This window comes from Felis catus, chromosome D1 (genome assembly GCF_018350175.1).
Source record: "Felis catus isolate Fca126 chromosome D1, F.catus_Fca126_mat1.0, whole genome shotgun sequence".
NCBI classification, from domain to species: Eukaryota; Metazoa; Chordata; class Mammalia; order Carnivora; family Felidae; genus Felis; species Felis catus.
This window is the reverse complement of record NC_058377.1, coordinates 32963879-32985196: the sequence shown is the minus strand read 5'-3', so window position 1 is coordinate 32985196 and position 21318 is coordinate 32963879. Positions and strand designations below refer to the sequence as shown.

The 21318-nt window shown below is 33.7% G+C and overlaps 1 protein-coding gene across 4 annotated transcripts in view; it reads right to left on the bottom strand.

Moving 5' to 3' along the window:
- Positions 1–204: 204 nt before the first annotated feature.
- Positions 205–21318, bottom strand: part of PGR (progesterone receptor) — a 101067-nt gene continuing 79953 nt past the window's right edge. For 3 of the 4 annotated variants that reach the window (XM_019811582.3, XM_045038575.1, XM_045038576.1), the window contains 4 exons: positions 20153–20297; positions 18607–18737; positions 4174–4331; positions 205–1704 (listed from right to left, as the gene is read on the bottom strand). In XM_019811582.3, the coding sequence (XP_019667141.2) occupies positions 1549–1704; positions 4174–4331; positions 18607–18737; positions 20153–20297 (590 nt within the window). In that variant the 3' untranslated portion in view covers positions 205–1548. The remainder of the gene's footprint in view (positions 1705–4173; positions 4332–18606; positions 18738–20152; positions 20298–21318) is intronic. The other variant, XM_045038577.1, reaches the window with a different exon arrangement.

Sequence of the window (21318 nt, the reverse complement as noted above, 5' to 3'; positions counted from 1 at the left end):
CATTAATTTGCATATGGTGATACATCTTATTTGTAAGATAATGTCCAATTTTTAAATTTTTAGAATAATAATTTGGCCTACTAGTTACTATGAGCTGTTAAAATACACACACACACACACACACACACACACACACACATATATACATATATATGTATATATATACACACATATATATATAATAGAGATAAAAGAAACAGAAAATAAAACAATGATTATTTTTATTGAATTTTATCAGTGGTATGAACTTAGTTCTTCCTGTTATTTTTTATATATTTATCTGTATTTACATATACAGATATATACATAGATCTTTAAAAAATAAATGGCTCTCCAGTGACTCATCTCATAAAAATACTCTTGTCCATATTCTAATGCAATATTTTTTAAGTTCATATAACAGTGTGAATTGTGTGTTTTCTAGTTATTATAATTGGTTGTATTATTTTAATCCAGTATCTAGTATTTCTTGAAATACCTATCTTAGAATTGGATCAGAGGCACTCAAAAATTTTCAACCTGTGATTTATCATTATGACTTTCTGAATGAAGAAAGAGAATATTTATTTTTTCCTCTTCCTTTCCTCCCTCCCCTTCTTTTCTTTTTTGATTAAGAAGTGAATAAGAAGCTTTGACCAAAAGGAACATTTTGCAGGAAATATATTATACCAGTGGTAAGGGTGAGGAAATTGAAAATCAGTAAGGTTAAGTGACTTTCTACCTGCTCCAGATGGTAAGGAGTAGCATTAGGCCACAGACTCTTCAGACTTCCGATTTTGATTCACAAGCCTCATTAAAGGACAAGTCCCAAAAAAGGTTAGTAAAAAACTACAAAACCGCTAATACTGTTGTCATAGTGATATGGCTTTCCTTAATAACTTCCTTAGAGTCTGTGTTTCCAATCTGGGAAACAGTCAGAGTCTATATATATGAGCTGTTTTCCTAATATCAAACCCTCAATCTACTTCAGGGATTTTAAACTCTTTTTCTCTAGACTTTTTGCACTAAAAACCCTTTAGAAAACCTGATAAAGGTTATAAATTTCCTCCTCACAAAAATGTATATATATGTTCATGTAGGCAAAATTTTGCATACCATTATTTAAAGGCTCATTTATGTAAATATAATCAAGAAGACAAAGGGAGCTACCTAGAAGGAACATATACAATAACTTTTTATTTTTATGTGTAAGATTTTTTTCCTTTAAAGTAGAAGATTTGTTAGATGCAAAAGTTAAAAATCTTCACCTAAATGGTATGAAATACTATGAATATGATTAAGTTTATGTTAGCAATCACTTTTAGTACTTTTTCAATCTTGTAAACTCTTAAAGAATATATGGCTACACAAAACACTTTAAAAATTCTAGTTATGCTTTATAAAGAAAAACAATTAAAAGTTCACAATTCTCTCTGAAATTTACACAATATGATACGTCATAAATGTAAGGCTTTGAGAAGAACATTGTAAAAATCAAGACCTCACAATCCGGACTAAAAGAAAAATAGACATACCACAAAATTTAATTTTTAAAGATAAAAATGGCATTCACTTTTTATGAAAGAGCAGAGGTTTCACCATCCCTGCCAAGATCTTGGGTAACTGTGCAGCAATCACTTCAGACATCATTTCTGGAAATTCAACACTCAGTGCTCGGGACTGGATAAATGTATTCAAGCAGTACAGATGAAGCTGTTTGACAAGCTGTTGGTTTCACAAATGGATAAAAAACATGTAAAAAACAATACATTCATATTGGTTGGTTTCACAAATGGATAAAAAACATGTATAAGAAAAATAATACATTCATATATTAATCAAACATGGCAACTTATTTTTCTAACAATATAAATACCTATCAAGATGTTTTCTTGATAAAATAACTCCCTTCACTCTCTAAAGTAATATGAAAATATTACATACAGTGAAACATTCTGATAGTACAGAAAGATTTAAAGAAATGAAAGTCATTCATAATCCCACAGGATAAGTGATATGAACATTTTGGTGTCTTTCAAATTCTTTTTTCTCTTTATACATGTATACAAACATAGCCAGGTATATACACAATATACACAATGCATATATATTTCCAAAAATGCAATTATTTAATAAAGTCTGTTTGTTAATGGACTGGATTTTTCACATAACAATATATTGACTCTGCCTCTGTCAATACAAGTAACCCAGCATAATTTATTTTAATCTAATTTAACTTTTGGCAAAGTAATTAATGTAAGTAATTTTAAAAGTCAGATAGAACCCAGCAGCAACAACAAAATCCAGCAGTTTCCTTATAGAATTCTTCCATCCTTATTCTAGTTCCAAAGATGCAACCACTTTTAACTTCTTTAGCCCATGTCTCTAAATACTTATCTCTGTATTTCTAACAAATTTTGTTTTTAAAATGTGATGTTATTGATTTTCTATTATGGAAAATGAGACTTAGCTCCCTTATATGAGACACCCCTCCCAACTATGCACACTTTCTTTTCTCCTCATTCTCTGTATAGTTGTATCTCAGTTTTTGACCAAATCAATATCTAGCAATTATATTATAAATATTTTTATTGTTTCCTGCTGGATTAAATTTCCTTTATTATAGGACTTATTTTTATTTTGCTAGAGTTAATAACCTTGTGTTTCTGTTTTGCTTTGTTTCCTGTATATTTATCACAAAGCCACAGTCAAATTCTCTGACACAATTTGTAAAAACTCACCTCAGTATGTTCACACCTACTGGTAATCCCTCAGTTCCATCTTTTTTTCCCCAATACTAGTATTCCAAAACCCTGTGCATTACTACTTCAAGCTAGGCTAATGATTGCTATGCTAAAATATCCCTTTGCATCTCTCCTGTATTTGATTTTCTACTTCACTGGCTTACCACAGTGTTTGTTGTTAAAACATCCTGTAGATGTCCTTGAGAAAGGTTATATTTGAGATAAGTTCTCTAAGACCTTGCATGTCTGAAAATACCTTTATGATGCCATCATATTTGTTTGATGGCTGGCCTGGGTATAAAATTCTTTGAATATTTTCCTTTCCTTCAAAATTCCGAAGGCATTGTTTTCTGAGTTCTAATATTGCATTGAGAAGTACAACATCATTCTGAATCCTGATAATTTTTATGTGATTTGTTTCTTTTCTCATTGGTATATTTTAGGATATTCTCTTTATTTCTGGTATTCTAAAATTCTACATTAATGTGCCTTTGTTCAATTGTGCTGTGCTTTGTACACTGGGGCTTTACAGTCAGAAAATTAAGGTCTAGCAACTTTTATTCTATGATTTTTTATAAAATTTTCTCTGCTTGATTTTATCTATTCTTTTATAAATTCCTTTTAATTAAGAATGAACTCCCTGCAATTAATCCCCTAAATTTTCTCTCTCTTCTAATTTTTCATCTTTATCTTTTTTGTTATTTCTTTTGAGTTTTCCTGATGTATATATGTCAGCCCTTCTATTAAAATTTAAATTTCTGCTCTTCTATATTAAATTATCCAAAAGTATTTTCTTGCTAAATGTTCCTTTTCAACTATTTTTTATTCTTGTTTCATGCATGCAATATCATACATTTCTAAATACCTTAATTCTTTTTGAATATCTTTTGTGTTCTCTGCTCTGGTGCCTTTTCCTTCATTACTTTCTCTCTGTTTATTTGCTTTCTGCCTTTCATTACAGAGGCTTTACCCATATAGCTAACAATCCTTAGCTATCTGTCCATATTCAGGAATAAGGTTTCAAATTTGACCTGATGAGTAGATTGTCAAATTGTCCACTAGCACTGTTATTAACTTATAATTCCATCCAAAATGATGTAAGAGTCTTATTTTCCACACCTATACCTTTGTTTGTCTTGTATATTTAAATTTTCTAACATAAGGCAAAATTATTTTAGAATATGCTCAGGAAGGTGTATAATTCCTATAAATCATTAAATTACTCTCAAATTATACAAATACTAGTAAAAGGATATTTGGATGATCTATAGTGAAAATGAAAAAAAAGCACAATATAAATTCTGAGCAGTGTGATGTAAATACTGTTTTAAGATATAAGTACAAATATGACCTTGAAGAAACCATATAAAGTAAAATGTAGATTTAATATTTAAAATATTACAGAAATTCAGAAAACAATCATTTATTTCCTAGAAGACAAAATACTTACATCATGCAAGTTATCAAGAAGTTTTGTAAGTTGGTAGAAACGCTGTGAGCTAGAGACAACTCCTTTTTGCCTCAGACCAATTGCCTTGATGAGCTCTCTAATGTAGCTTGATCTCATCTCTTCAAACTGGTTTTGACTTCTTAGCCCTTCCAAAGGAACTGTAAGAAGATAATTACAAGTAATAGTTATGCTTAAAAAGATGAATTCTTTGGATAAACAACTCAAAATATGAACACCTTAAATAGGAGTGTTATTGATAGTTTTAGGACATATAAACATAATTGTCTTGAAGAATATGATAAAAACAACTAAATAAATTAAAGGAAATTTTTAGCTTACTTATTTTAGAGCTATATCAATGCTTATGCACTTAACTTAGCATTTGCTCATTCCACATCCTTGTCAGGAATGGTTTGATTTAGTTTACAATTACATGTATTCTGGGTCTTTTTTAAAGAAGAGGTATTGTAACAAATACTTGGATCACTCTGTAAAGTTTAAGTCTTATAAATCTGAAGCATTTCTCATTGAGATTATTCATGGATAATTTATTTTTTTTTTTGTAATTTTAACATTGCTTTATTAAATTTCCTAACTCCTTCCTGCTGATAGGAGAAAGCTATTGATACCACAATACTTCTCTTTGTGATACTCTATTTTTATTTATTTCTTTTAATTTCTATTTTTAATTCAAGTAGTTTTGGTAGATTGTCTTTTTCTTTTCCTTTTTTTTTCTTGGTATACAACAATACTATATTAAAAATATCCTCATTTCCCCCTTCCCAATAGTTGTAGCTCTTGTTTCTGCTTCATGATTCAGTGCATTGTTAGGACATCCAGAACAATATTAAAAAATGGTAACTATGGCAAATATTCCTATTTTGGTGCTTATTTTATTGGGAATGCCTCTTATTCCCATGGCGATGTTAACTGGTAATTCAGACATTTACCTCTGTAATCTTTAATTCTGATCACCAAATTTTAGGCACAGCTTCCTATTCTTATTGCTAGTTCCTCTACATTGTCAATTTACCAACAGCTTTTTTTCCTTAATATTTTAGTTCCTTCTGTTATCACTTATTTGAGATGCCCTGGTTGATATCTTCAGGAAATTATCATCAGAACTCCCAATTTTCTTGTTTTCTTTTTCTTTGGTTGTATTTATCTTACAAACAAATCTTCAAATTTAAGTGAAACAGCTGCCTTTTCTTGCAACTATATCTAGATTGCTGAAAGAAAAACCACATAATCTCTTAGATTACTATAACTCTATGTTAACTGGAATTTAACTAAACACTTAAAAAATAATTTTTCTTCTGATTCTTGAAGTACTATTTTCCTGTTGGGCACTCAAGAATGGAAACTAGTAACCCAGAGCCTTCACTCTATCCATCTAAGTATTTAGAACTGGCACTTGAACCAATTATTCTCTTTAAGAGAAAATCAGGCCTAATCCCAGCTAGCCTCACATACTTTTAGTATCAACCACTAACAAGTTCTGGGGATATGATAATCTAATCGTTACGCTCTCATCCTATGCTTCTGAGATATTCTCAATTTTTTTCTCCTCTCCTACTCATTTTCCTACATTTCAGATCTATGTTGAACCAGCTCTCATAAATATTTCTCTTTGCTTTGAGCTCCTTACCTTAATTCATTGTTTCCTTAATTTATTACATCCAGTAATATATGATTGGAGAATTTTCTCTCAGATTCTTGTTGATTCCACAAGTGACTTTTAGGATTTCTTGCAAATATCATAGTGGCAAAATGGGAGAGGGTGAGTCATGGGCAGTTAGCCAGGTGCTATTTTAGATAAGAACACTTTTTTAAAAAAAAGCAAGGATCTTTATTTTTGATTTAGCTAACTTAAAAATGCCATAATCATTGGAAAACGTTTAGAAAGTACAGAAAATACATATAAAATTACAATTCACCAGATCCTACAATCCAATATTTTAGGATATTTCCTAACATTATATTGAGAACATTTACTTACATCTCTTAGAGTTCTTTAAAAATGAATGTTTTAATTCTCACATATAATTTTACCTCACAAAATTGTAGGAGTACAATTTATTTAATTGTCTTATCATTTGATATTTGAGATATTTTACCAAACGATGTTTACGATAAATTTAATTTTTTTTATTTTTTAAAAGGATATATCCTTAGACATGGAATTATTACAGTAAAAGATATTAACTTTCTTAACACTCATAATATACATTGCTAAACTTCTTAGTATTTAACTGTTTTGTGACTAGTTTTGAGTATCTTAATTTTAGGTAATCTTTGCTTTTTACATATAAAAATAAAATATCATTTTCATTTCTTAAATTATTAGTAGGTTGAACAATATTCTTATGCATATTAGTAATTTTTAAAAACTTTTCTATTTTGTACTCATTTATCTATAGGGGCTTAAAATGTATTTCAAATGTTTTTTGAAGTTTGTTGCTTAATTTTTAAATATTTTATATATTAGCACAGTTTTGCAACCTTATTAGGGCAAAGAATAGTGCCCAGGCAACCCAACATTTCTCATGCTCAAGAAGCAAATGTGTTTAACTCTTTCAGCTATTCTAACTTTTCCTTCCACAGATTTAAATAGCATCATTGTAGTGTTGACTCCCTTTTTCTTTTTTTTTTACACAGAGTATAATTTTTATTGAGATATTATGCATATGTCATAAAATTCACCTTTTCAAAGAATACGGTTCAGTGGTTTTAGTATATTCACAGAGTTGTGCAACCATCACCATTATTTGGTTCCAGAACATTTATTATTACTTTTTAAATTTAAATCCAACTTAGTTAACATATAGTGTAATGATGATTTCAAAAACAGAATTTATTGATTCATCACTTTATATAACACCCAGTGCTCATCCCAACAAGTGTCCTCCTGAATGCCCCTTGCCATTTAGCCTATCCCCCTACCCCAAACCCCACCAGCAACCCTGTTTGTTTTCTGTATTTAAGAGTCTTTTATAATTTGCCTCCCTCACTGTTTTTATATTATTTTTCCTTTCCTTATGTTCATCTGTTTTATGTATTAAATTCCACATATTAGTGAAGTCATGTGATATTTGTCTTTCTCTGACTGACTTATTTCACTTATTTTTTTTGTTTCATTATATACTTTATTTTTATTTTTTTATATGAAATTTATTGACAAATTGGTTTCCATACAACACCCAGTGCTCATCCCAAAAGGTGCCCTCCTCAATACCCATCACCCACCCTCTCCTCCCTCCCACCCCCCATCAACCCTCAGTTTGTTCTCAGTTTTTAACAGTCTCTTATGCTTTGGCTCTCTCTCACTCTAACCTCTTTTTTTTTTTTCCTTCCCCTCCCCCATGGGTTCCTGTTAAGTTTCTCAGGATCCACATAAGAGTGAAACCATATGGTATCTGTCTTTCTCTGTATGGCTTATTTCACTTAGCATCACACTCTCCAGTTCCATCCACATTGCTACAAAAGGCCATATTTCATTTTTTCTCATTGCCACGTAATATTCCATTGTGTATATAAACCACAATTTCTTTATCCATTCATCAGTTGATGGACATTTAGGCTCTTTCCATAATTTGGCTATTGTTGAGAGTGCTGCTATGAACATTGGGGTACAAGTGGCCCTATGCATCAGTACTCCTGTATCCCTTGGATAAATTCCTAGCAGTGCTATTGCTGGGTCATAGGGTAGGTCTATTTTTAATTTTCTGAGGAACCTCCACACTGCTTTCCAGAGCGGCTACACCAATTTGCATTCCCACCAACAGTGCAAGAGGGTTCCCGTTTCTCCACATCCTCTCCAGCATCTATAGTCTCCTGATTTGTTCATTTTGGCCACTCTGACTGGCGTGAGGTGATACCTGAGTGTGGTTTTGATTTGTACTTCCCTGATAAGGAGCGACGCTGAACATCTTTTCATGTGCCTGTTGGCCATCCGGATGTCTTCTTTAGAGAAGTGTCTATTCATGTTTTCTGCCCATTTCTTCACTGGGTTATTTGTTTTTCGGGTGTGGAGTTTGGTGAGCTCTTTATAGATTTTGGATACTAGCCCTTTGTCTGATATGTCATTTGCGAATATCTTTTCCCATTCCGTTGGTTGCCTTTTAGTTTTGTTGGTTGTTTCCTTTGCTGTGCAGAAGCTTTTTATCTTGATGAGGTCCTAATAGTTCATTTTTGCTTTTGTTTTTCTTGCTTCCAGAGACATGTCAAGTAAGAACTTGCTGTGGCTGAGGTCAAAGAGCTTGCTGCCTGTTTTCTCCTCTTAGAATTTGATAGCTTCCTGTGTTACATTTAGGTCTTTCATCCATTTTGAGTATTTTTGTGAATGGTGTAAGAAAGTGGTCTATGTTCATTCTTCTGCATGTTGCTGTCCAATTTTCTCAACACAATTTGCTGAAGAGACTGTCTTTTTTCCATTTGATATTCTTTCCTGCTTTGTCACAGATTAGTTGGCCATACGTTTGTTGGTCCATTTCTGGGTTCTTTATTCTGTTCCATTGATCCATCTGTCTGGTTTTGTGCCAGTACCATATTGTCTTGATGATTACAGCTTTGTAATACATCTTGAAGTCCAGAATTGTGACAACTCCAGCTTTGTTTTTCTTTTTCTTGATTGCTTTAGCTATTTGGGGTCTTTTCTGGTTCCATAAAAATTTTAGCATTGTTTTTCTAACTCTGTGAAGAATGCTGGTGTTATTTTCATGGGGATTGAATTGAATATGTAGATTTTTTTGTGTAGTATCGACATTTTAACATTTGTTCTTCCAATTCATGAGCATGGAATGTTTTTCCATTTTTTTGTGTCTTCTTCAATTTCTTTCATAAGCTCTCTATAGTTTTCAGCATATAGATTTTTCACCTCTTTGGTTAGGTTTGTTCTTATGTATTTTATGGTTTTTGATGCAATTGTAAATGGGATCGATTTCTTGATTTCTTTTTCTGTTGCTTCAATATTGGTGTATAGGAATGAAACCAATTTCTGTTCATTGATTTTATATCCTGTGTCTTTGCTGAATTCATGGATCAGTTCTAGCCATTTTTGGGGGGGAGTCTTTTGAGTTTTCCACATAGAATATCATGTCATCTGCAAAAAGTGAAAGTTTGACTTCCTCCTTTCTGATTTGCATACATTTTATTTGTCTGATAGTTGAGGCTATGACTTCCAACCCTATATTGACTAACAACGGTGAGAGTGGACATCCTTGTCATGTTCCTGACCTTAAGGAGAAAGCTTAAGGTTTTCCCCATTGAGGATGATAATAGCAGTGGTTCTTTCATATATGACTTTTATATCTTGAGGTATGATCCTTCTATCCCTACCTTCTTGAGGGTATTTATCAAGAAAGGATGCTATATTTTGTAAAATGCTTTTCTGCATCTATTGAGAGGATCGTGTGGTTCTTGTCCTTTCTTTTATTAATGTGATGTGTCACATTGATTGATTTGCAGATATTGAACCAGCCCTGCATCCAGGTATAAAACTCACTTGGTTGTGGTGAATAATTCTTTTAATATATTGTTGGATCTGGTTGTTGAGTATCTTGTTGAGAATCTCTGCATCCATGTTTATCAGGGAAATTGGTCTGTAGTTCTTCTTTTCAGTAGGGTCTCTGTCTGGTTTTGGAATCAAGGTAATGCTGGCCTTGTAGAATAGTTTGGAAGTTTTCCTTCCCTTTCCATTTTTTGGAATAGTTTCAAAAGAATAGGTGTGAACTCTTCTTTAAATGGTAGAATTCTCCTGGAAAGCCATCTAGCCATGGACTCTTGTTTTTTGGGAGATTTTTGATTATGGATTCAATTTATTCTGTTCAAATTTTGTGTTTTTTCTTTTTTTAGTTTTAGAAGTGTATATGTTTCCAGGAATTTGTCCATTTCTTCCAGATTGCCCGTTTTACTGGCATATAATTGCTCATAACATTCTCTTATTATTATATTTCTGCAGTGTTGGTTGTGATCTCTCCTCTTTTATTCATGATTTTATTTATTTGGATCCTTTCCTTTTTCTTTTTGATCAATCTGGCTAGTGGTTTATCAATTATGTTAATTCTTTCAAAGAACCAACTCCTGGTTTCATTGATCTGTTCTACTGTTTTTTTTTTAAATTTGGTATCATTGATTTCTGCTCTAATATTTATTATTTCTCATCATCTGCTGGTTGTGGGCTTTCTTTGCTATTGTTTTTCCAGCTCTTAGGGTGTAAGGTTAGGTTGTGTATGTGAGACATTTCCTCCTTATTTAGAAAGGCCTGAATTGCTATATACTTTCCTCTTATGAGCACCTTTGCTGCATCTCAGAGGTTTTGGGCTGTCATGTTTTCATTTTCACTGGCTTCCATGTACTTTTTAATTTCTCTTTAATTTCTTGGTTAACCCATTCATTGTTTAGTAGGATGTTCTTTAATCTCCAAATATTCATGGTCTTTCCCAACTTTTTCTTGTGGTTGTTTTCAAGTTTCATAGCATTGTGGTCTGAAACTATGCAATGTAAGATCTTGATCTTGTGTACATGTTGAGGGCTGATTTGTGTCCCAGTATGTGATCTATTCTGGAGAATGCCCCATGTGCACTTGAGAAGAATGTGTATTCTGCTGCTTTAGGATGAAATGTTCTGAATATATTTGTTAAGTCCATCTGGTCCAGTTTGTCATTCAAAACCATTGTTTGCTTGCTGATTTTCTACTCAGATGATCTGTCCATTGCTATAAGTGGGGTGTTGAAGTCTCCTGCTATTATGGTATTATCAATGAGTTTCTTTATGTTTGTAATTAACTGACATACATGTTTGCATTCTTCCAGGTTGGGGCATAAATATTTAAAATTGTTAGCTCTTTTTGGTGGATAGACCCCTTAATTTTGATATAATGCCCTTCTTCATTTCACTACGGTTTTTATTTTAAAATCTAGTTTGTCTCATATAAGTATGGCTACACCAGCTTTCTTTTGGTGACCATTAGCATGATAGATGGCTCTCCACTCCCTTACTTTTTTTTAATCGGTAGGTGTCTTTAGGTCTAAAATTGGTCTCTTGTCAGCAGCATATAGATGGTTCTTGTTTTCTTATCCATTCTGATACCTTATGTCTTTTGATTGGTGCATTTAATTCATTGACATTTAGAGTGAGTACTGAAATATATGAATTTAGTGCCATTGTGTCATCTACAGAGTTGGAGTTTCTAGTGATTTTCTCTTGTCCTTTCTAGTTTTTGTTGCTTTTAGTATTTTTTGTTTTGTTTCATCTTTTATCCACTCAAAGAGTTCCCCTTAAAATTCTTGCAGGGCTGGTTTAGTAGTCATGAACTCCTTTAGGTTTTGTTTGGGAAACTCTATGTCTCCTTCAATTTTGAATGACAACCTTGCTAGATAAAGAATTTTTGGTTGCCTAGTTTTCCAATTCTGCACGTTGACTATATTCTGCACTCCTTTCTGGACTGCCAGGTTTTTGTGGATAGGTCTGTCGCAAACCTCATCTATCTTTCCTTATAGGTTAAGGACTTTTTTCCCTTGCTGCTTTCATAATTCAGTCCTTGACTGTGTATTTAATGAATTTGACTATGATATGTTGTAGTGATGGTCAGTTTTTTTTTAAATCTAATGTGAGTTCCCTATGCTTCTTGGATTTTGATGTCTGTGTCTTTTCCCAGATTAGGAAAGTTTTCTGCTATAATTTGCTCACAAACCTTCTGACCCTTTTTCTCTATCTTCATCTTTGGGGACTACTGTAATTTGGATGTTATTCCTTCTTAATAAATCACTGAGTTCTCTAAGTCTTGTGTTGTGTTCTTTTGCTTTAGTTTCCCTCTTTTTTCTGCTTCATTATTCTCCATATTCTGTCTTCTATATTGCTAATTCACTGCTCTGCTTTGTCCATCCTTGCTGCTGTGGCATCCATTTGAGACTGCATCTAGGTTGTAGTATTTTTAAAATTTTTTTAATGTTAATTTATTATTGAGAGACAGAGAGAGACAGAGCATGAGCAGGGGAGGGGCAGAGGGAGAGGAAGACACAGAATCTGAAGCAGATTCCAGGCTCTGAGCTGTCAGCACAGAGCCTGATGCGGGGCTCGAACTCGAAAACTGCGAGATCATGACCTGAGCCAAAGTTGGACCCTTAACCAACTGAGGCACCCAGGTGCCCCTACGTGTTAGCATTTTTAACTTCTCCTGACTATATTTTACTTTTTTGATCTATGCAGAAAGGGATTCTATGCTTTTTCAACTGCAGCTAGCTTCTTATTATTGTGGTTCTAAATTCTAGTTCAGAAATCTTGCTTCTATCTGTGTTTATTATTCTATCCTGGCTGTCATTTCTTACTGTTCTTTCTTTTGTGGTGAATTCCTTTGTTTTGTCATCTTGGAGGAATAACAAAATTAATAAAAAAATAAAAATTAAAAAACACAAAAAAATCAAATAAAAGAAGCTAAATCCTAGGTGTGTTTTCATCTGCTTGTTGAAAGAAGCTTGATAGAATAGAGAAAAAAGGGAAATAATGGAAAGAAAAGGAAAAAAGAAAAAATATACTAAAATATTTTAAAATGAAAAAAGAATAGAACAAAGTAGAATACAATGAAATAAAGTGAACTAGAATAAAAAATTAACAAACAATGAAAAACATAGTAAAAAAATTTAAAATTTTTAAACGAAAATAAAAATAAGTTTTCCTTTCTGTGTCCAAAAAAAAAAAAAAAAAAGAAAGAAAGAAAAAAAAACCCAAATTAAACAAAGATAGAAGTAAAAAGAAAAACAAAATAAAAAATGAATAGATGAACCAGCAAACAGAATGAAACCTGAATGAAGTTATATCCAGTTTCCCCTGGAACTCAAACTATGAAGCACTCTATATGGTCTGTACACTAAGCAGGCAGAGAGACTTGTATTGGTCTTCTAGGGGATGTGCTTGGAGGGCTCTGCTGGGCAGGGCTTGGTGTAATGGTTTCATTCTCCACTAGGTGGCGCTGTTTAGTTTACTGGGGTCGATCTGGGTGGTGCTCACGTGCATGTACGTGTATGTGTGTGTGCAGGAGAGGTGGAAATGGCTTCACCCAGCTTCCTAGTCTCTGGCATAGGAACTTTACACTCTCACTGACCCACAATGAAGCACCCCTCCTTTTTCTCAGACTTCCATCCACACCCCACCTCCAGCCTGTGTCCAAGCCATCAGCCTGCCAGGTGGCACCTCCCTCCATAGTTTTATCTGAGATGGACAGTGTTTCAAGGCCCCTCACTTCAGAGAACCCTGTGGCTTGGACCCACACCTAGTCTCTGGGGGAGGGTCTTGCTGAGCAGTGGCCAGGTGCCAGCTTGCCCTAGAAAACATTTGTGCAATTGGGCAGTGGCAGAAGTTCAGAGGCTATGGCAAATCATAACACACAGTTGGTGCCAGGTTTCACCGCTTGGCATCTTTGTCCCAATACCATCAAACGTGGCTGCTCTCTGGGGTCTTCTGGGATCTTTGCTTGTGGGTAAGCCATATGACCTCTACCAAATTCTCTCCAATCAGGGGAACTGCTGATTGTCCCTTATGGCACAAGGACCCCTCAGACCCTGCTGCCTGCTCCTGGGGATTTGCTCTCTTTCCTCACCAGAGCACCACCAGGTACTGAGCTCTGGAATTTCCGACTCTGTGCTCCACTGTCTATAGAATCCTAGTGGTATTGAAACCCTCAACTTTCTCCCCATCGGGGGTTTTGGGGAACAGATTTCTTGTCCAGTCCCTTGTGTTTTCACTCTTTCCCTCCAGCTACTTTTGGGGGAGTGCATTTTCTGCACTCCCCTGGTGTGCCACATTCCCCCACCACCACCCTTCTCTGTCTTCTGTCCACAAAAACAGCTCCCTGCCCTCCACAGCTTTTCTCTCCCCCAGTTTACCTCTCTGCAGAGTACCTGCTGAGTTCTGTGGCTCAAGTTATGCAGACTGTTGGGTTAATCCTCAGATCAATGTCCTAGGTATGCAAAATGGTTTGGTGCTGATCTAGCTGCATTTCAAGGATTAAACAAGCTGAGAACTTGCATTCTGCTCCACCATCTTGCCCTGTAGAGTTGATTCTTGATTTTTTATTTTTAACTTTTGATTTTCCACTATGGAAAATGAGGCTGTAACTCTATTTCCATCTTTCAGATCTACCATCATCTCCACATCATTAGCGCATACACATGTACACACACACACACACACACACACACACACACACACACACACAACATCCTATTTCTCATCTTCCTAATATCATTTTCGTAATATTAGTCATATAAATATTCAGTATTTATTAGTCATGTAAAATCCTACCACAGTTGAGTCACATAGTATATGTTATGATTTCTAGTAGAACTTTTTGTTTTAGTGACAGTAAATAATCATCTTAATGGGTGTGTGAAGTGGCATCTCACTGTGGTTTTGATTTGTATTTCCCTAATGATGTTGTTCCTTAATTTCTATCTGTATACCTTCATAGGAGAAATGTCTAAGCCTTTGCCCATTAAAATTTTTTAATTGTTAAATTGTAATTTTTTACATATTCTGGATGTTAATACTTTTTCTTTATCAGATACATGATTTCCAATTTTTTTCTCCCATAAAGTGGGTTGCCTTTTTATTCTGTTGATTGTGACCTTTGATGCACCAAAGTTTTAAATTTGATGAAGTCCATTTATCTGTTTTTTCTTTTAATTCTGGTGTTTTGGGTGGCAAATCCAAGAAATCATTGCCAAAGTCAACATCATGAAGCTTTTCCTCTATTTTATTTTTTTTAAGGTTCATTTATTTTTGAGAGAGCGAGAGAGAGCGACCATGAGTGCGGGAGGGGCAGAGAGACAGGAGACAGAGACTCCCAGGCAAGAATTCCTGATGTGGTGCTCAAACTCATGAACCTCAAAATCATGCCCTGAGCCAAAGTCAAGAGTCGGACGTTTAACTGACTGGGCTACCCAGGCACTCCTATGTTTTCTTTTAATAGTTTCATAGTTTTATCTCTTAGATTTGTGTCTTGATATATTTTAATAAGAGTCCAGCTTCTTTTATTTTTAAATGAAGTTTTCCAAATACCTTTTGTTGCAAAGACAATTTCCTTTATGATTTCTCCTCCTATGTGTTTTCCTGTTCACTCTTTCTAGTCCTCCAACTAAGTGGGTATTGGGCCTCCTTGATTCTGATTTTCTATATTTTTTTGGGTTTTGCTCTACTTTTGAGAGGTTTTCTAACTTTGTCTACCAATGCCTGTACTGTAAATTCTGTTTCCAAATACTTGTTTCTTGGGTGCAATATGTTCTATTATCTTTCTAAAAAGGGATGATTTTTTAATTTTTTTTGAGGTTTTCATTTTCCTACATCACCTCTGTTTTCTCCAAATTTGTTTTTTTTCTTTCTGTTTTGTCTTTGTCTTTGATGTCAAGGCCTCCCTCAGATGCCTTGGTTATTTATATTCAAGAGTGCAAAACTAAAAGGCTGATTCATAGTTCTGTTTCAGTGGGTAGCACTTATTGACTGTTAGCTTTAGTTCGGGGCAATATGGCTGAGCAATTTCAAAGAGAAACACCTGCTATTAACAGATTTTGCAGAGAAGAGTCTTTCATTCTCCTGTCTAGAGGATATAAACCTGGAAGACAATGTTCTGAGAGATGGTGGGTAAGAGTATGCAGGAGGACGGTGTCTCAACATTTGGTGTATAATTAATCTGTTGTCGTTATAAGACCCCTCACCCTCAACAGTGCCTACAGTTTCATCAGTTCATTTGCCCTCTGTTATATCCTCTTCAGGAGGATAACCTAAGGTCTCTGCCTGCGTTGGAGAGGGAAAATTTTGTGGTTAAATGATTTTTGGACCCAGATTTTAAAAAGAGCTTTGTGTTTTCAACTCTACCTTCACTCTCATCTCAAAAAATCATTGTTGTCACCAACTGAGAACCATGCCAAAGATTTGATATTTCAAATTAAACCTCTTGGTTTTTCTTACTTCTGGCCTAGAATCCAACTTTCTCAGGTATGTTAAATTAGTTCTGTTTGCTGGCTTGTAGAATGTCATAGCTATTGAGCTTCTCATTCTCTTTTACTTTTAGTTCTTAAAAAATCGCTTTGGTAATATTTTAGTGTAGTTTTAGAGTGAACAGTGGTGTGTTCAACTTGCCATACTTCCTTGGGAGATTTTATTTTAATTTTTAGTGGCACATTGGAGGTTTAAATACTTATGTATCAAATCATTGAACTTTTCTTTTGTCAACTCTCCAAATAAATTGCATTTATTTTTAAAAAGGTATTCCTTATTTGAAATCTCAAAATCATTTGTATTCCTTACAGTGTGTTTTTAACTTTTAAAGTGTGAACATATAACTCAATTATCTGGTATTTATTTTAGGATATAACTTGAGCTAAATATCCAAACTGAATTTTCCTCAAACATAAAACTGATTTTTCCTAACAATATTTATTTGCTCCATACTCATTGATTTGTGATGTTTCCACTACAGTATATTAAGTTCTAATATATACAAGTCTGACTTTACTAACAATTCAGTATATCTATTCTCCCATGCTGTGTTAATTAGTGTAGATTTCTAACTCTCGTCTCCACTTCAAAATTTTTGTAATACTTATGTACTTATTTTTTAAGATTTAAATATGACTTCCCAAAAGCTTTGCCAAGTCTCTCCTCAAAAATCCCATTACGATTTTTATTAGAATTTGTAGAAATCATAAGTACTATTCAGTAAATATTGCTGTTTTTCCCTTTTGTTGAAGCTGCAAGTGGCCAAGAATCTTGCTTTCTATGGTGTGTGAATGGAAGTTATAGGTATGTGACTTCCTTTCCTCACCACTTCCTTCCTTACCAATGCTCTAGCAATTGGAGAAATGCATGTCAAGATATAACTCCCATGTACCTGGGCACCTGAGGGACAACAATGAGCAGAGCCTCCCTGTTGATCTGCATTGGACATATAGTGGGAAAAATATATACTTAACCTTGTTTTTTTTTTGTTAAGCTACTGAGATTTTAGGGCTGTTTGGACCTCCAGCACAATGTAGCCTATCTATAATATAGAATTATGTTAATGATATCAACTAATTTGGGAAATCTAGGATTATCTATAACATAACTGCTATAGGATTCATTACTGTCAAGAAAGGGGTTAAATACTGTAATATTAAGTTTATTTTAGTTGACTCTCTTGGCTAGTTCCATATCAATACTTTAGTCCCCTTTATGATATTTTATCAAATTAGACTTGAAGGCCTCTGCTCAAAATAGTGTTTTCAAGGTAGGGGGATAGGGCTATGGATCCTTAGATCCTGTATTTGTCCTTGTGTTTTCATAGATTTTCATGAGGAAAACTTTCTTTTTAAGGCATTAGTGCTTTTTGTGCCTTTTCTCCTGACATATACCCCCACCCCTCTACTATTTGAGATTTGTGCTATTAGAAAGAAGTATTTGAAAAGATGCTACTGAGAAAGACCCTTGGCTCACCTTCTACCTAAGGTCTTAGCTCTCAGTGGTTCTCTTTCAAATCACTATGAGTGACAGAAGGATCAGTTCAGAAATTCAAAGGCTGAGCCTACCTGTGCATGTTCCAAGGACACAGAAAAAGGTGGAAAGTGAAAGCAGTTTTTAAAAATTTTCTCACCCAGATCTTTAGGAATCCATTGAGGCAGAGGTATGTGTGTTCTTTGTGTATGAGAGAGTGAGATGGATATTTGCCTGTCCTTCTGGTGACCAATCTATGTTTCATGTTTCTTTGGGGTGTATAGCTAAAGTGCATTTTCTAGCCTCTCCTACAGTTAATATGGGTCATGGAATGTGGGTAAAAGTGACATATAACACTTTCAGGCCTCACTTCCATATCTTTTATCACTAGGTGCTTACCTTCTATTCAGATCAAATGGAGGACTCCAAGCTGCTATGTAAGAGTGGAGTCCCTAGACGGAAGGAATGTGGGTTTTCTTGCTAACCCACTGGACTGTGAATATGAGTGACAAATAAACTATTGTGTTATGCCACTGATCTTTGTAGATATATGTTATAACAGCCTATTCTGATATTAAGAGAATAGTTCCAAACAAAATTGTGTATTTTATATAGTAAGTCCTTTATGGAGTGGGAGTGGAAGGAAGATCGTTTGTGTTTATGTAATATTATCTAGTTCATAAACCTAATTAGGTGAATATGAAAATGTCATTTAATCATGTTTTATCTGAAAAAATATATATAATTGGCTGAATTGGTGGACTATTTTACTCTCATGTAAAACCCGACAAGTGTGAAGTAAGTTTATTAATGTCTATGACAGTATATTAGGTGGTTCTCCTTTGCAGTCACAATCTAAGATTCATACCTCATGTATAAGGATATGATCATATTGTTATTTGAGACTTTCCCGTTGAATTAAAAATTAAGAAAGTAAATATCTTATAAAAATTGCTTGTAGTCACTCACTTGTATTAAGAAGTAGCAATACTTTCATACACAGGAACTCTTCTTGGCTAACTTGAAGCTTGACAAACTCCTGTGGAATCTGCCACATGGTGAGGCATAGTGAATAGAATGATGATTCCTTCATCCTCTGTCTTATATCACACACAACACACACAAGAGAAAGCAAGAAGGAAAAAACATACACATGGTGTCTTAGCCAGTTTGTGTGATTTACCAGAGAAAATGGCATTTGGTAATTTATATATTATTAAAAATGTCTTTTTGTAAACACACTCAATATTTTGAAGTTTAAGCAAAATAAACTAATAAAGTAAATCATTCACAATGCTGAATTTTTTGAAGTTAAGAAATTTTAAAGTTAGAAAATCATATTAAATACACATGTTGCTTCTCACTTTTATTATTACATTTTAAAAACCTAAGGAGTTGAGAATGTGGAGCTGAGGAAATCATTTATTTATGATTTTTTTCTGTTAAAAATATATAAAATTTTATATGTAATCCAATGGGAGAATGGATTCAGTTCACAGAAATTGAAGAGTATAGAATAGTTCAGTGTATTCAGTTGAGAGTATTCAGTGTAGAACAGTTATACTGTGAACTATTCTAGGGGAAATGTATGGTGATCAAGAAAAGAGAACATTACAAAGGATTAAACAATTGACAAGGCCAAACACTAATTCTGAAGGTTGGGGACATTTTTTAAAGGTATTTTCTCAACCATGTGTTCTGCAATATCTACATTAGTCACATGCAGCTAACACAAATAGTGAAAAGAAAACTAGATTTTGACTCAGAAAAACTAACATTAATCCTGCCACTCAGATTCTTTGCAGGATATGCAATTCCTCTGAGCTTATTTCCTGAACTGTAAAATGTAGGATGCTGATTCCTACCTATTTCAAGGGATTATAGGGCAAAATGGAATTAAAATATATGAAAATTATTCATTACCTATAAAGACTTATACAAGTAACTTATATGCTATAAAATTCTGAGTCAGCATTCATCATTAGAATGGTATAAGTATTTCCACGAAAAGATTCTTATTCAGTTTAAGGTTATACATAGAAAATTAATTATAGTAATTTAAATACAGCCAAGAAAATTGAAATATTTATCTTTTAATTTCTAAAATAAATTATTAGCGATTTTGCCTCTAGAAGGAGAGATAATGTCTTTATTTTCTGAAGGTAAGTCAATACTTTCAAGCAAAATTATTTCTAATTTACATAATTATCTTCATCAGTACAAAGGTATAAAATTTTAATTTGATAAACTAAAAATTTAATTTTATCTTTAAGTATGTTTCTTGACACATTGAAACAAAAGGGGAAATCTCCAAATATCAAAATACTAATATAATGATAACAATTTTATTAATTTTGTTATATCAAGCTATATCCTGAGATAATTCTGATAAAGTTTTCAGGAAAATTCTTTTATTTAGGATACCAATAGTATAATCATCTATTGAAATGTAATTTCTACGATTATCCTACATATACACTGTAATAATAAGAACAAAAATCAAGTTACTACTTACTCATTTAGTATTAGATCAGGTGCAAAATATAGCATCTGCCCACTGACATGTTTATAAGATCTCCATCCTAGTCCAAACACCATTAAGCTCATCCAAGAATACTGGATGAGAGTTATCTGGTCATCAATATGTAAGTTTCTAAAACCTACAAAACAAATCAAAAAATAAAATGATCCCCAAAATCACTTGTGTTAAAATGCTGAAAATACATAGAAGTTTGAAAATAGATATAAGTAGAGTAATATGTTGTTTTTAATTTTAATATATTTTATACTACAAATGAGGAAATATTAATAAATAATACCTGAGAAATTAAAAAGGAATAACATTGGAAGTCATTAAAAATGGTCACTATGTTTTAGCATTTCTGGGAATTCACTGATTGATGGTCATCCATCATTGACACATACAATATTCATTTATTGAGAATCACTTGTCTGTTAGGCACTGTGTTAAAATGGCGGGGTTAGGAAAATGGAAGACCCAACCCTTACCCTTAAAAGAAACTCATAAGTTGACAGGAGAGACAAGCACATACTTATGTGCACCAGGAATTGGGAAGCAGGTCAGGAAAAACTCCCAAAGAGATCATGCTCAAGCAGAGTATAATCAGTTTGTTAAAGAATCTTGAGTCTTTGGACTTTAAAAAAAATGGTTTTATTTTGTAAAACCACTGCTTTCAATCGTGCTTTATTTTTATTTAACATCCTTTAATTATGTCTTAGGTAGATTCCATAGTTTATGGTCACTTTTGTTTATTGGAACTTAACCCAGTCTCACTTTAAACTATCATGTGGTTTAAAAGGTTTAGGGAGAGAAAAAGAGAGAGTGCATCCTTCTCTGGTGTTGGTGGCAGAGGGAAGACAGCAGGGAGAGGGCAAATGCATTGACTTAAGTGGTCAAAACCTTCTTTTCATCTCTTTTCAATTCTTTTTGCCTGCTTTGCAGAGGATCACCAGCCCAGCGCTGATGAACTTAAAGGAGGGAGAGGCAAAGAGGTAAATTTGGAGATGGAGGCTGTGGTCAGATATACCTATTAAGGAGCAACAATAGCCTTATTTGTGTTGTGGAGGCATCCTTGGTAGCCATGTGGAAGATATATTCAAGGGAATAAGTCTGGAGTTACAGAAAAAAGTTGGGAGCTATTGCCAAAGGCCAGATGAGAG